The following is a 12,054-nucleotide window of genomic DNA, read 5'->3' on the forward strand; positions in this document are numbered from 1 at the left end:
TGTACCAAAAAGTTACTTGTGTATCTGAAACTCAAATATAAGCTGTTCCCCTGTTTTTTTTACCTGGTAAATCTGATGAACAATCCCCTCCCAGCCCCAAACACTTAACGAAACCTGCTTCCTGGGGTCATTGGGAGGGTTAAACAGGGTTGGACATAAGAACACACTATAAATACCCATTTCTCTTAAACCTAACTCTGGCCTCACACCCTCCTCGTGAAAATGGCTCCAGAGCCTTGTGTGCCAGACGCCACTGAAGGAGAGATGGACAGTAGGCCCCTGCTGCAGAGCCAGTACCAGGATGATCCTGTCTGCCTCTGTGACCCATTTTTCAGGCAAGTCATATTTATTTATCACAACCCTTTCAGTATCACAGGAGAGGAAAACCCAATTCACACTGACTCAAGTGTGACTTCATGACTGGTGGCCAGGGGTTTCAGGCACAGCACTGGCTCCAGCCCAGACTCTTGTCTCCCCACAACCTGTGGTCAGCAGAAGAGCAGCTCCAAAAATGTCCATTCCCCAACCCCCGGCATCTGTGTCTCTAGACTGGAAGGGCAGGAAATGATTCTCCTCTGGAACTCCAGAGGAACTGGCCTGGCCCACATGTGGATGTTTGCCCCACGAGAGTAAATGCATGTGGTTTCAGGCACTGAGCACGTATGTGGTCAGCTTCCTCGTTTTCAGGCAGAAGCCTCTCACCCTGGTCCCACCCCTAGGCTGTTATCTTTCCAAGTCCAGCAGCGTGAAGGCTGTTTCTGGAAAGTTCCAGAAGAAACATGGGCCCTCCTCTTCACTGAGCTGGTGCAGCTGGTCCTCTGCCCAGAACCAATCTCTATGGCCAGAGGGTACAGGGAGTGCTCTGATTGGCTGGTCTGGGTCCCATGGTGTTGAGGGCTGCAAGGAGAAGGGTGAACTGAAGGAGGGAGGACCCAGATGAGCCTGGCTAGGACACTTAGACTTGCAGGATCCCCAGGGTGCTTATAACAAATGAGTGTTCATACCATCTTTATTCATGACAGCCAAAATCTAAAAGACCCCAGATATCCATGGACAGATGGAGGGATAAACACACACATGATGGATAAATACAATATGGTCCCTCCACATGCTGGAATATTATTCTGCCTTTAAAAAGAAAGATTCTGACGTCTGCTACACCATGTATGAGCCTTGAGAAGACGATACTCAGAGAAACCAGATCCAGAAGGACACACACTGATTCCACTCACAGGAGGTCCCTAGAGGAGTCAGATCCAGAGACAGGAAGTATTTGGTGGGGCCACCAGCTGGGGGTGGGGCTGGGGAGTCAGTGTTTCATGAGGATAGAGCTTCAGTTTGGGAAGATGAGGACATTCTGGAGATGATTGTGAGGGTGATCCCACGACAACGTGAATGTACCTAATGCTATGAGCTGTGCATTTAAATACACTTCGGATGCTGCATTTATGGTGTGTGTATTTTGCCACAGTGAGACAACAGGGCAAGGAAATAATCGAGCTAAAACCACACAACACCACGAGTGAGCTGGGAGGTGGAACATGATGGGGTAATAGATGCTCAATAGGGATTCCTGTAAATTTTTCAGGTGTGATCATGGTGACGGGGTTTTGTCTCCAAAGAGTGCATATCTTTCAGAAACACTTGAGGGTGATGTGGAATCAGCCGGAGCTGTGAACGTCACCTCCCTCCCCCACAGGAAGGGTGGGTGTGAACTGTGCTGGGGCTTGGGGCCAGAACCGTGGAGGCCCCCCGATCCGAGATGCTGCTCCTGCTGGTGGTCCTGGAAGCCCTGTGGGCAGGTGAGCGAGGTGGGGACACTGAGGCCAGAGCTGCGGCACCCGGGGCCCATGGCAAGGGGCAGGGCAGGGGGGTTAAGAAACAGAGATGATACAATTTCCCTGTCCCCAGACAGGACTCACTGAAAACATGTCAACGGCCCCCAGAGCACGAGATGGCTGTCCACGAAACAGCCTCAAAAAGAGATTGTGGGGAAAGCAAAGAGCAAAGGGCCGAGGACACCCGCCGTCCTGAGGGTTTCTATTCTGAGCCTGTTCCCCTTCCCCAGATGAAATATTTCTGGAAGGAGGCTCCAGAGCAGGAAGCGGGGCGGCAGGGAGGGAGCTTCACTTTCCTCCAACAATACTTTTTTAAAAATTTTAAATGGAGTGGGGTACTTCTCTGGTGTTCCCCTGGTTGGGACTCTAGAAAGTCCCATTCCGTTGCATTGGAAAGTCCCCTGTTCCATTGCAGGGAACATGGGTTTGATCCCTGGTCAGGGAAATAAGATCCTGCAAGCCATCATTCAGGATGGCCAAAAATTTTTAAATTTAAAAAAAAAAGGAATAAATTAGAAGTTTGGAATTAACAGATACATAAAGGGCTTCCCAGGTGGCTCAGCGGTAAAGAATTTGAATCCCAATGCAGGAGACACAAGAGACAAGGGTTTGATCCGTGGGTCAGGAAGATCCCCCAGAGAAAAACTGGCAATCCACTCCAGTATTCTTGCCTGAGAAATCCCATGGACAGGGGAACCGGGGGAGCTATATAGTTCCTGGGGTCACAAAGAGTCAGACGTGACTTAGTGACTAAATAACCACAACTATATATAAAACATACAGCAAGGTTCTACTGTTTGGCACAGGGAACTATACCCAATATCCTATAATAACCTAAAATTTGAAAAAGAACCTGAAAAAGAATATAAATGTGAGTGTTAGCTGATCAGTCATGTCCAGCTCTTCACAACCCCATAGACTGTAGCCCGCCAGGCTCTTCTGTCCATGAGAATCCTGGAGTGGATTGCCATGCCCTCCTTCAGGGGATCTTCCCGACCCAGGGATGAATATATATATATATAATATACATGTATATAAACTGAATAATGTATATAAAAATATATATATATTTGCTATACACCTGAAACTAACACATGGTAAATCAACTATACATCAGTTTTTTAAAAAGTGATAAAAAGGGACTTCCCTGGTGGTCCAGTGGCTGAGACTCTGTGCTCCCAATGCAGGAGGTCTGGATTTGATTCCTGGTTGGGGAACTGGATCCCACATGCTGCAACTAAAGATCCCACATGTCACTACTAAGACCAGCGCAGCCAAATAAATAAATAAAAATAAATGTTACCAAAAAAAACAAAAGAAAAAGTGAAAAAAAGAAAAAGTAACCATTAAAAAAAAAAAAAGGTGTGAAATGGGTTGCTAACAGTTCAGGGCTTCTTCCTGGGGTGATAGGACTGTTCCTGCTGTTGGGGACGGTCTGGTTTCACAGCTCGGGTGCCCGAGGGTCTGTCAGTTTCATCTCCACAAGGCTGTCATGACTTCTGAGTGAGGCCTGAGGGCGAGAGCAAGGCTTAGCAGATGTGAGGTTCTTTTCCTTTCTTGAATTAAAAAGAAAAATGCATTTATTTTGGCTGCACTGAATCTTTGGTGGCACGCAAGATTGTCAATCTTTGTTGCAGCAAGCAGGATCTTTAGTTTTGACATGTGAATTCTTAGTTGCTGCATGTGGGATCTAGTTCCCTCACCACGGACCAAACATACGCCCCCTGCATTGGAAGTACAGAGTCCTAGCCTCTGGACCACCAGGGAAGTCACCCCATTTTTTTCCTTCTGAATTCCTTCCACTTTTACAGAGAAGTCAGGAGAGTCCTGCAGACAACTTTCCTTTTCTCCTAATCCCTCCGTGGTAAACATTTTGCCTCCATTGCTTTATCTCCCCCCAACCTACCCCACCCCTTGGTGTGTATACAAAATACAAATGTGTGTCTATTATTTTCCTGAACCATTTGAGAGTGAGATGTAGATGCATTCCCTCACCCTAAACGCTCTGGCAGGTATGTGTGTGTGTGCATGTGCATCTGTGTGCGTGTGCGGATGTGTGTGCCTGTGCTTATGTGTGTGTGTAGGGGAGGTTGTGTGTGTGTGCTGGGAACAGGCCATCCTTTCATAGGATGGATTCTCAGCATCCTTCCCCTCAGCTCACCTACAGACCTCATTCCAGCTGTCCGCACGGTGTCCTCAGTGAGCAGGATCTAGTCGTCTTGCTGTCCTCCGTCCCCTGAGCTCTGGTAGCATCTCCATCTCCCCCAAGTCCTCCGACCGCGGCCCTGGGAGGCGTCCCCAGGCTGGGATCGGATGATGCATTTTCCAGAGAAACCACGGAGGGGCGCTGTATTCCCCCCTTCATGGTGGATCACACCAGGCCTCTCCAGGGTGAGGTCGCGCACGTGCGCCTGGTTGTTGTCTTGAGGGGCGGCCGTGGGGCTCTGGTGGAGCTGGATTCACAGCATGGGGGACAGGTGCAGGCTGTTTGCTCCCCAGCAGCACCCAGGAAATGCAGAGAAGGAAACCACAGCCCCACGAGCGAGGCAACCTTCACACGATCGCCCCGCTGGGAGGGACGGAGCTGAAATTTCAGCCCCAGCTGGCTACCTCCCCAGACTGTATACACTTGTTCATAAATGGCACCTGGGAGCGTGAGAAGCAGGCTGGGTGGGATGGTGGGCATCCCACCATGCTGGCCTGGCTGGATTGTTATCCAGCTAGGTTAACTGTGAACTACTGGTGACCCAGCAGGATAGGGGTTCCCACCACCCACCCATCGTCCTTTCTCCCTTCCTTCTTTCCTTCCTTCCATTCCATGCATCCATTCATCAACAGCAGGGAGACTGGAGTGCTGGAGGCTGTGGGGGCAAGTGTGAAGGAAGCAGGGTCAGCTGAGGTGTCTCTTGTGGGTCATGAGGAGTTTGGATGTTTAAAGCATGAAGGAGGGACTTCCCTGGTGCCCCAGGGGTTAGGAGTCTGTGTTTCCACTGCAGGGGACATGGGTTTGACCCCTAGCCAAGGAGCTAAGATCCCACATGCCATACAGCACAGCCAAAATTTTTAAAAATAGATTTTAAAAATTAAAGCATGAAGGGGAATCACAGGTAGATTTTTATAAAGCTAACTTACATTAAAATGCTTTTTATCAATCATTTTTAATTCACAATTTTTAAAAAAATTTCTGGCCACATCCCAGGGCATGTGGGATCAAATCCTTGTCCCCTGCATTGGAAAGTGGAGTCTTTACCACTGGTAAGTCCCCATCATTGGTTTTAGAACAATTCTTATGGCAGCTTTATTGAGATGTCATTCACATACTATGCAATTTACCCAGTTAAAGGGTACAAGTCAGAGAATTTTAGTGCATTTGGAGTTTTGCAACTATCTCCATAGTCTAATTCCAGAACATTCCATCCAGGGCCTCGGAGCTGGAGTCAGAGTGTCAGGGCAGGGGCGGGGGACCCAGTCCTAACCTTTCTCTCCCTCTCCCCAGGAGGCAACACCTTCGAGACCCACATCATTGGGGGTCGAGAGGCTGTCCCCCACTCACGCCCATACATGGTCTCGCTGCAGAAGTCTGGCAGCCACCTATGTGGTGGGGTGCTCCTGTGCCAGAATTGGGTGTTGACAGCTGCCCACTGCCTGACCCAGCCGTGAGTGACCCAGCCCCACCCCATCACGCCAGATGTCCCCAGACCTATCCTGGTTTCCCCATTCCCACCAGGAGGTGGGTCTGGAGAGATTTAAGTCAACTGTAGTCTTGTGAGGGGGTCCCTTTCCCTCTGCAGTGGTTGCTAAGGCAACAGTACGTCAGAGCAACCTTATGTGTGTGTGTGTGACATCAGGCTGCAAAGATTCCTGGGGGCAGCTTATTTGCTATAAAAAAGAACCTTCCAAATGGACAGAGGTGGGTCTCTTGTGACACCCAGGAGTGTGTCTCCCACCTGTGGCCACAGGGACAGAGCTGGCCTATGAGGCTGGCAGGGCCAACACAGAGAGGAGCCTGGGTGCATGATGCCGTTGTGAAACCACCAGGTAAACCCATCCCAGAGCTGTCCTACCTCTGGACTGGCCAGTAACAAAGACCGCAGATCAAACCCAGAGAAGTAATCAAAGGGGGTCTGTTTATTCAAGAAACTGAAAACATGGAAAAGAGACAGCGTTCAGGCTGTACAGGAGTCTGGGGTGAGGCGGGAGCAGGGAAGGCTTCCTGGAGGAGGCAGGGAAAAGACCAGACTGGGCAGGGGAAGGACTGCAGAAAGAAGCTGGGTGAGGGTGTGCAGGACAGTGAGTGCCCCTGGGCCAGAGCCTTGGAGGGCTGGGGCTCACACCAGGCCCTGCTGCTCCCCACACACCCTGCAGCACCCCCACAATCCGACCCTGCCACCCCCAGGACGCAGCAGCTGAGGCTTGTGCTGGGGCTTCATGTGCTGGGAGACCCCAGCCTTACCTGCCGCATCAGGAAGATGGTCCTGCATCCCAAATACAAGCCAGCCCCTCATCTGGAGAATGACCTCGCGCTGCTAAAGGTGCTGCCAGTGGGAGGAATGGTAGTTCCAGGTCCACCCCTCCCCGGTTCCCCTCCCTTATTGCCCCTCCCCCAGACTCACCTTCACACTGCCCCTCCCGCTGTGTTCTCCTCCCTCAGCATCCCCTCACCCTCTCACCTGCCTCTTCCTGTCCCTATAGCTGGACGGGAAGGTGAAGCCCAGCAAGAAAATCCGGCCCCTGGACTTGCCCCGAGGGCGCCAGGCGGTGGCCACAGGCACCCGGTGCAGCTTGGCCGGCTGGGGCCAGACCCACCAGCCTGGGAACCTGGCCAGGGCACTGCAGGAGCTGGACTTGCGTGTGCTGGACACCAGCATGTGCAACAACAGTCGGTTCTGGCATGGCGACATCAGCCCCCACATGATCTGCCTGGCAGCTGACTCCAAGAGCCAGGCCCCCTGCAAGGTGCGAGTGTTGGGGGTGGGGGTGCTCAGGCCAGCCTGTGCCTGGCTCCCTCCCTTCCCTAGATGTCCTGAAGCTGGGAAGGAGCAGGTGCCCACTTCTCAAGTGCAGAAACTGAGGCACAGAGAGACTAAGCAGCTTGCCCATGGTCACACAGTGGGTGGCAGAGCTAGGCTTTGAACTCCAGCACCTAGAAACATCAGGGCATAGACGGAGCATGTGCAAAGGTCCTGGGGTAGAAAGAGGGCACAGAGAGAGTTACCAGGCAAGAAAGGAACTGAGAAGGGACTAAAGGAGATGGAGGAAGTGGGGAGATGGGGGTCTCTGCCCTGCAATCAGCCTTCCATCCCCTCCCACTGGGTAACCGGCCCCCTTCATCAGGAGGTGACTGGTGCTCCATTGCCTCCACAGGGGGACTCAGGTGGGCCGGTGGTGTGCAGAAGAGGCCAAGTGGCCGGAATCCTGTCCTTCAGCTCTGAGAATTGCACCAACATCTTCAAACCCCCCGTGGCTGTCGCTGTGGCCCCCTACATGTCCTGGATCAAGAACACCCTCCGCCACAACAGCTCACCTCCCTCTCCTTGACCCTCCAGAGGTGGCCCTGATTCTGTGTTCCAAGGAGCATTGTGCAGCGGGGCAGCCAGGGGCCCGGATGTATCAGGGGACCAATAAACCATAATAATAAAACTGCTTGAGCCTCCTGCAGGCTGAGGGCCTCGGGTTTGCCACCTACAAAATGGATTGCACTTTTCAGGCTGCATGGGAGGGCCAGCCACGGCCAAGGCCCAGGGGCACCAGGGGCCAGAGGGAGACACGGAGAAAAGGGCCCCGAATCTCCTTCCTTCTCTTTTTGACTTTGGTTCTGTGTTTAGTGGGCTTCTCTGGTGACTCAGAATTCGCCAGCAATGTAGGAGACCTAGGTTCCATTCCTGGCCTGGGAAGGTCCCCTGGAGGAGGGCATGATAACCCACTCCAGTATTCTTGCCTGGAGAATCCCATGGACAGAAGAGCCTGGTGGGCTACAATCAATGGGATCACAAGAATCAGTCATGACTTAGCAGCTAGACCATCAACCACCAACACTGTCTTTCAGTTCAGTTCAGTCACTCAGTTGTGTCCAACTCTTTGCAACCCCGTGGACTGCAGCACACCAGGCTTCCCTGTCCATCACCAACTCCCAGAGCTTGCTCAAACTCACGTCCATCGAGTCAGTGATACCATCCAACCATCTTACCCTCTGTCATCCCCATCTCCTCCTGCCTTCAATCTTTCACAGCATCAGGGTATTTTCTAGTGAGTCAGTTCTTTGCATCAGGTGGCCAAAGTATTGGAGCTTTAGCTCTGGCATCAGTTCTTTCAATGAATATTCAGGACTGATTTCCTTTAGGATTGACTGCTTTGATCTCCTTGCAGTCCAAGGGACTCTCAAGAGTCTTCTCCAACACCACAGTTTAAAAGCCTCAATACTTCAGTACTCAGCTTCCTTTATGGTCCAACTCTCACATCCACACATGACTATTAGAAAAACCACAGCTTTGACTATAGGGACCTTTGTTAGCAAAGTAATGTCTCTGCTTTTGAATAGGCTGTCTAGGTTGGTCATAGCTTTTCTTCCAAGGAGCGTCTTTTAATTTCATGACTGCGGTCACCATCTGCAGTGATTTTGGAGCCCAAGAAAATAAAGTCTGTCACGGTTTCCATTGTTTCCCCATCTATTTGCGAGAAGTGATGGGACCAGATGCCATGATCTTAGTTTGTCTTTATTTTATTGAGAGATAATTCATGTGCCATGCAATTCACCCTTTTAAATAAGTGTGTGATTCAGGGGTTTTCAGTGCATTCCCAGGGTTGTGCAACCAGCACCTCTATCTAGTTCCAGAACTTTCCAGCACCCCAAAAGCAACACTACCTCCTCCCCAGCCCCTGACCACCAGGAACCCACTCTCTGTGTCTGTGCATCGGCCTGTTCTGGATGTTTCCCATCAGTGGAATCACACACTGTGTGTCCTTCTGTGTCTGCTTCTCTCACTGAGCTCGTGTTCTCAGGGTCCCTCCACGTGGTAGCGAGTGTGAGGGCTTCTCTCCTCTTCAGAGCTGAGGGATGCCCCATGTGTGGAGGGACACTTGTGTGTATGTCTGCTCACCTGTCCATGGACACCTAGCTTGTTTCCACCACGGCTGCTGTGGCCACGGGTGCAAAGGCACGTTTGCATGTGTTTTTAGTTCTCCTGAGTGTGCGCTGATGAGGCAGAGAGAAGGTGCTGGACCGTGCGGTAAGGAACTCTGTGTGGAATAGTGTGAGAAAACTGCTTTTTTCTGGCAGAATCTGCTTTTATTATGAAAATGCTCAAACAGCCTCCCTGAAATAACCGCACACCAAACACCTAGGTGCCTGCCCCCGCAGCCCCCCACCCCTACCCCTACCCCACTCCCGCCACGTGGGTTGCCCCAGGAGCAGCTGAGGTGCTTGCTTCTTCCTCCACAGTCTGTCTGTCCATCTGTCTATTTGGCTTTGTTGCTGGTGCATCTCATGTTGGTGGCAGCCTCCCCGAGGAGCCCCCAGACTGCCCTGGGGGGCCAAGGCTGGGTCGCAGGACTTACTCAGGCCCATCTCTCCCTCCCTCTCTCCCACACAGGGAAAGGCACAAATCTCGATCAAGGGTTTGCTGCTCTGAGAGCAAGGCATGCACATGAGCAACCCAAGCCCTGTGGAATCCACACCACCGACCCCAGAAGATCCCTCACTTCTTACAGGCTTGTCTCACATCGAGATTTTGTGTAGCTTTTACTGCACATGGACAGGAAGTTAAAAGGACAAAAGGCCACTCAGGAGAGAAAATCATCTCTCCTCCTGCACCGAATCATTCTTCCCAGGAAGCAACTGTCTCTGGCGGTGCCTTCCGTGCTCATCCAAGGGTGTTCTGAGCAGGAAAGGCTGCTGGTCAGGCAGCCCAGAAGGTGAGTTTGCCCATCAGAAGGCAATGGCTTTTCTCTTCTGGTGATGCAGCAGAATTTCCTGTCTTCAAAGCACTGCGACTTCCAGGCCTACTGCAAGGTGGTAAGAGGCTTTGGGAAACACTTATGTCTTTATTTCAGAGCCAGAGAAAAGGAAGGACAGAAAGGAGGAGTCTACTCAACTCTTTTTTCTTTTTTAAATTGCTAAAGGTTCTTTTATCTGTCTTTTTTTTTTTTTGGGCGGGGGGGTACCCACCAGGCAGCATGTAGGATTTCAGTTCTCCCATCAGGGATCAAACCTGCATCCCCTGCATTGGGAGCACGGAGTCTAGCCACTGGACAACCAGAGAAGCCCCTAGAACAGTTTTATATTTACAGAAAACAATGAAGAGAGTACCAAGCCTCCAAGTGTTCCTTCCCCTTCAGTTGATGAGATTCTTATGATGTGCCTGGTGCTCTGTCGTGTCTGACTCTTTGCGACCCCATGGACTGGAGCCCACCAGGTTCCTCTATCCATGGAGTTTCCCAGGCAAGAATACTGGAGTGGGTTACCATTTTCTCTTCCAGGGGCTCTTCCCGATCCAGGTGTTAGGGGAAGCACACTGAATGAAACTGCCCAGCCTGGCCAGGCACTATAGTAACCATTTGCATCTGAGTTGTTTTACAACAGGAGGTCCTGGTAAGGAACATGGAACTAATAAGGTCAAAACGAGACACCACATGTCCGGCCACATCCCAGAATCCTTCTCTCTGGCATCCATCTCAGCTGAACGAGGCGTGCACCAGCAGGAAGGGCTCTGAGTCAGAATGACTGGCTAAAGACAACCCGGAAAATAATCCCATCACCATAAAACCCGAGACTGCAAGCCACATGGCAGAGCTGTTCTGGATTCCCTTACGCTACTGCTCTCCATTCGGGTGCCCTTTCCCAGTAAAATCTCTTGCTTTGTCAGCACATGTGTCTCCTCAGACAATTTATTTCCAAGTGTTAGACAAGAATCCAGTTTCGGGCCCTGTAAGGGGTCCCCCTTCCTGCAACACAGGGATCAGATCAAACTCATGTCTCCTGCATTGGCAGGCAGATTCTTTACAATCTGAGCCACCAGGGAAGCTGTCACAATTAATGAACTAATCTTGATATGTTATTATCAACCGAAGCCCATAGTATTCACCTCTCCTTGGGTTCCCTGACATCCTCTCGGCCCCAGGACTTTTCAGGGTCCCCTGTGATGTTCAGTCCTCTCTGGGATCCCCCTGGGCTGTGCCTCTTTCAATGGCCTGGGCAGTCAGGGGGGAGGCACAAGTCAGGGGTTTTGGAGAACATCCCTCCTTGGAGCTGTTTTTTCTCTGATGTTTCTCTCGGGACTGGATAACCCAACCCAAGATTGATGGGTCTGCAGGGGCAAGTGCCTTGTTAACCTTTAACTGTTTATGGAGGTGTCACCTATGTACAGAACGCACCCAGGTCACAACAGCTGGTGATTTTCCACAAACCAAACTGCTGAATCCTGTCCTGGCACAGGGCTCCTAAAACCCTCCTAATGAGCCTCTTTCAACCACCTGAGTTCACATCCAGGCCAAGAGGGACCAGGCTAGAAGCCCTTTGTACCTAAAGCTCTGGGACAAAGGGTTCCCTTTTCTCCGCACCCTCTCCAGCATTTGTAATTCGTAGACGTTTTAACAATGGTCATTCTGACTGGTGTGAGGTGATATTTCACTGTAGTTTTGATTTACATTTCTCTGATAATTAGTGATGTTGAGCATCTTTCATGTACCTATTGGCCATCTGTCTGTCTTCTTTGGAGATATGTCTGTTTAGGTCTTCGTGTTTTATTGATTAGGTTTGTTTGTTTGTTTTATTTTTTTTATACTGAGCTGCATGAGCTGTTTGTATATTTTGGAGATTAACCCCTGTGGGTCACTTCATCTGCAAATATTTTCTCCCATCCTGTGGGCTCTCTTTTCGTTTTGTTGATAGTTTCCTTTGCTGTGCAAAAGCTTTTAAGTTTATTTAGGTCCATTTGTTTGCTGTAACAAATTGGTCAGACCCAGGGAGAGGGGTGGCAGGAACCATGACACACAGCTAGTTGGTCAGTAAGACAGATGCTCAGGGGTCACAGAGGACTCGGGACTGGTATGAGGAGGGGACAGGGCTGTGGGCTGAGCCCTTAGGCTGTGGGTTCTGCACTGACTCCAGGCAGAGAGGGTTGTGTCACGGGAGTGTATGTTCCTCGATTCTTTGTCTCGTCACAACAAAGATTTGGAGTGACGGACATTAAAGCCCCCTCGGCGAGTCACAGCTCTCAGG

The 12,054-nt window shown here is 50.9% G+C and overlaps 1 protein-coding gene and 1 long non-coding RNA gene across 2 annotated transcripts; one reads left to right on the forward strand and one right to left on the reverse strand.

The window, feature by feature from the left end:
- Positions 1–1,019: 1,019 nt before the first annotated feature.
- Positions 1,020–4,342, reverse strand: LOC132659883 (uncharacterized). The gene is made up of 2 exons (XR_009600853.1): positions 4,008–4,342; positions 1,020–3,348 (listed from the first exon to the last, which is right to left on the reverse strand). It is a non-coding gene; the product is annotated as an uncharacterized LOC132659883 (long non-coding RNA).
- On the forward strand, positions 1,736–7,491 carry GZMM (granzyme M). The gene is made up of 5 exons (XM_015096005.3): positions 1,736–1,802; positions 5,335–5,494; positions 6,235–6,370; positions 6,531–6,794; positions 7,203–7,491. The coding sequence occupies exons 1-5, from the start codon at positions 1,763–1,765 to the stop codon at positions 7,374–7,376; spliced, it is 774 nt and encodes a 257-aa protein (XP_014951491.1). The 5' UTR covers positions 1,736–1,762; the 3' UTR covers positions 7,377–7,491.
- Positions 7,492–12,054: the final 4,563 nt, after the last annotated feature.

The sequence above is a fragment of the Ovis aries genome, chromosome 5 (genome assembly GCF_016772045.2).
Source record: "Ovis aries strain OAR_USU_Benz2616 breed Rambouillet chromosome 5, ARS-UI_Ramb_v3.0, whole genome shotgun sequence".
Taxonomy (NCBI): Eukaryota; Metazoa; Chordata; class Mammalia; order Artiodactyla; family Bovidae; genus Ovis; species Ovis aries.

Bases quoted from the DNA above. Each gene is read 5' to 3' on its own strand.
- GZMM (XM_015096005.3), top strand. From the start codon at position 1,763: ATGCTGCTCCTGCTGGTGGTCCTGGAAGCCCTGTGGGCAG. The intron at 6,371-6,530 runs GTGCTGCCAGTG...CTGTCCCTATAG, and splicing joins ATGACCTCGCGCTGCTAAAG to CTGGACGGGAAGGTGAAGCC. The intron at 6,795-7,202 runs GTGCGAGTGTTG...TTGCCTCCACAG, and splicing joins AGAGCCAGGCCCCCTGCAAG to GGGGACTCAGGTGGGCCGGT.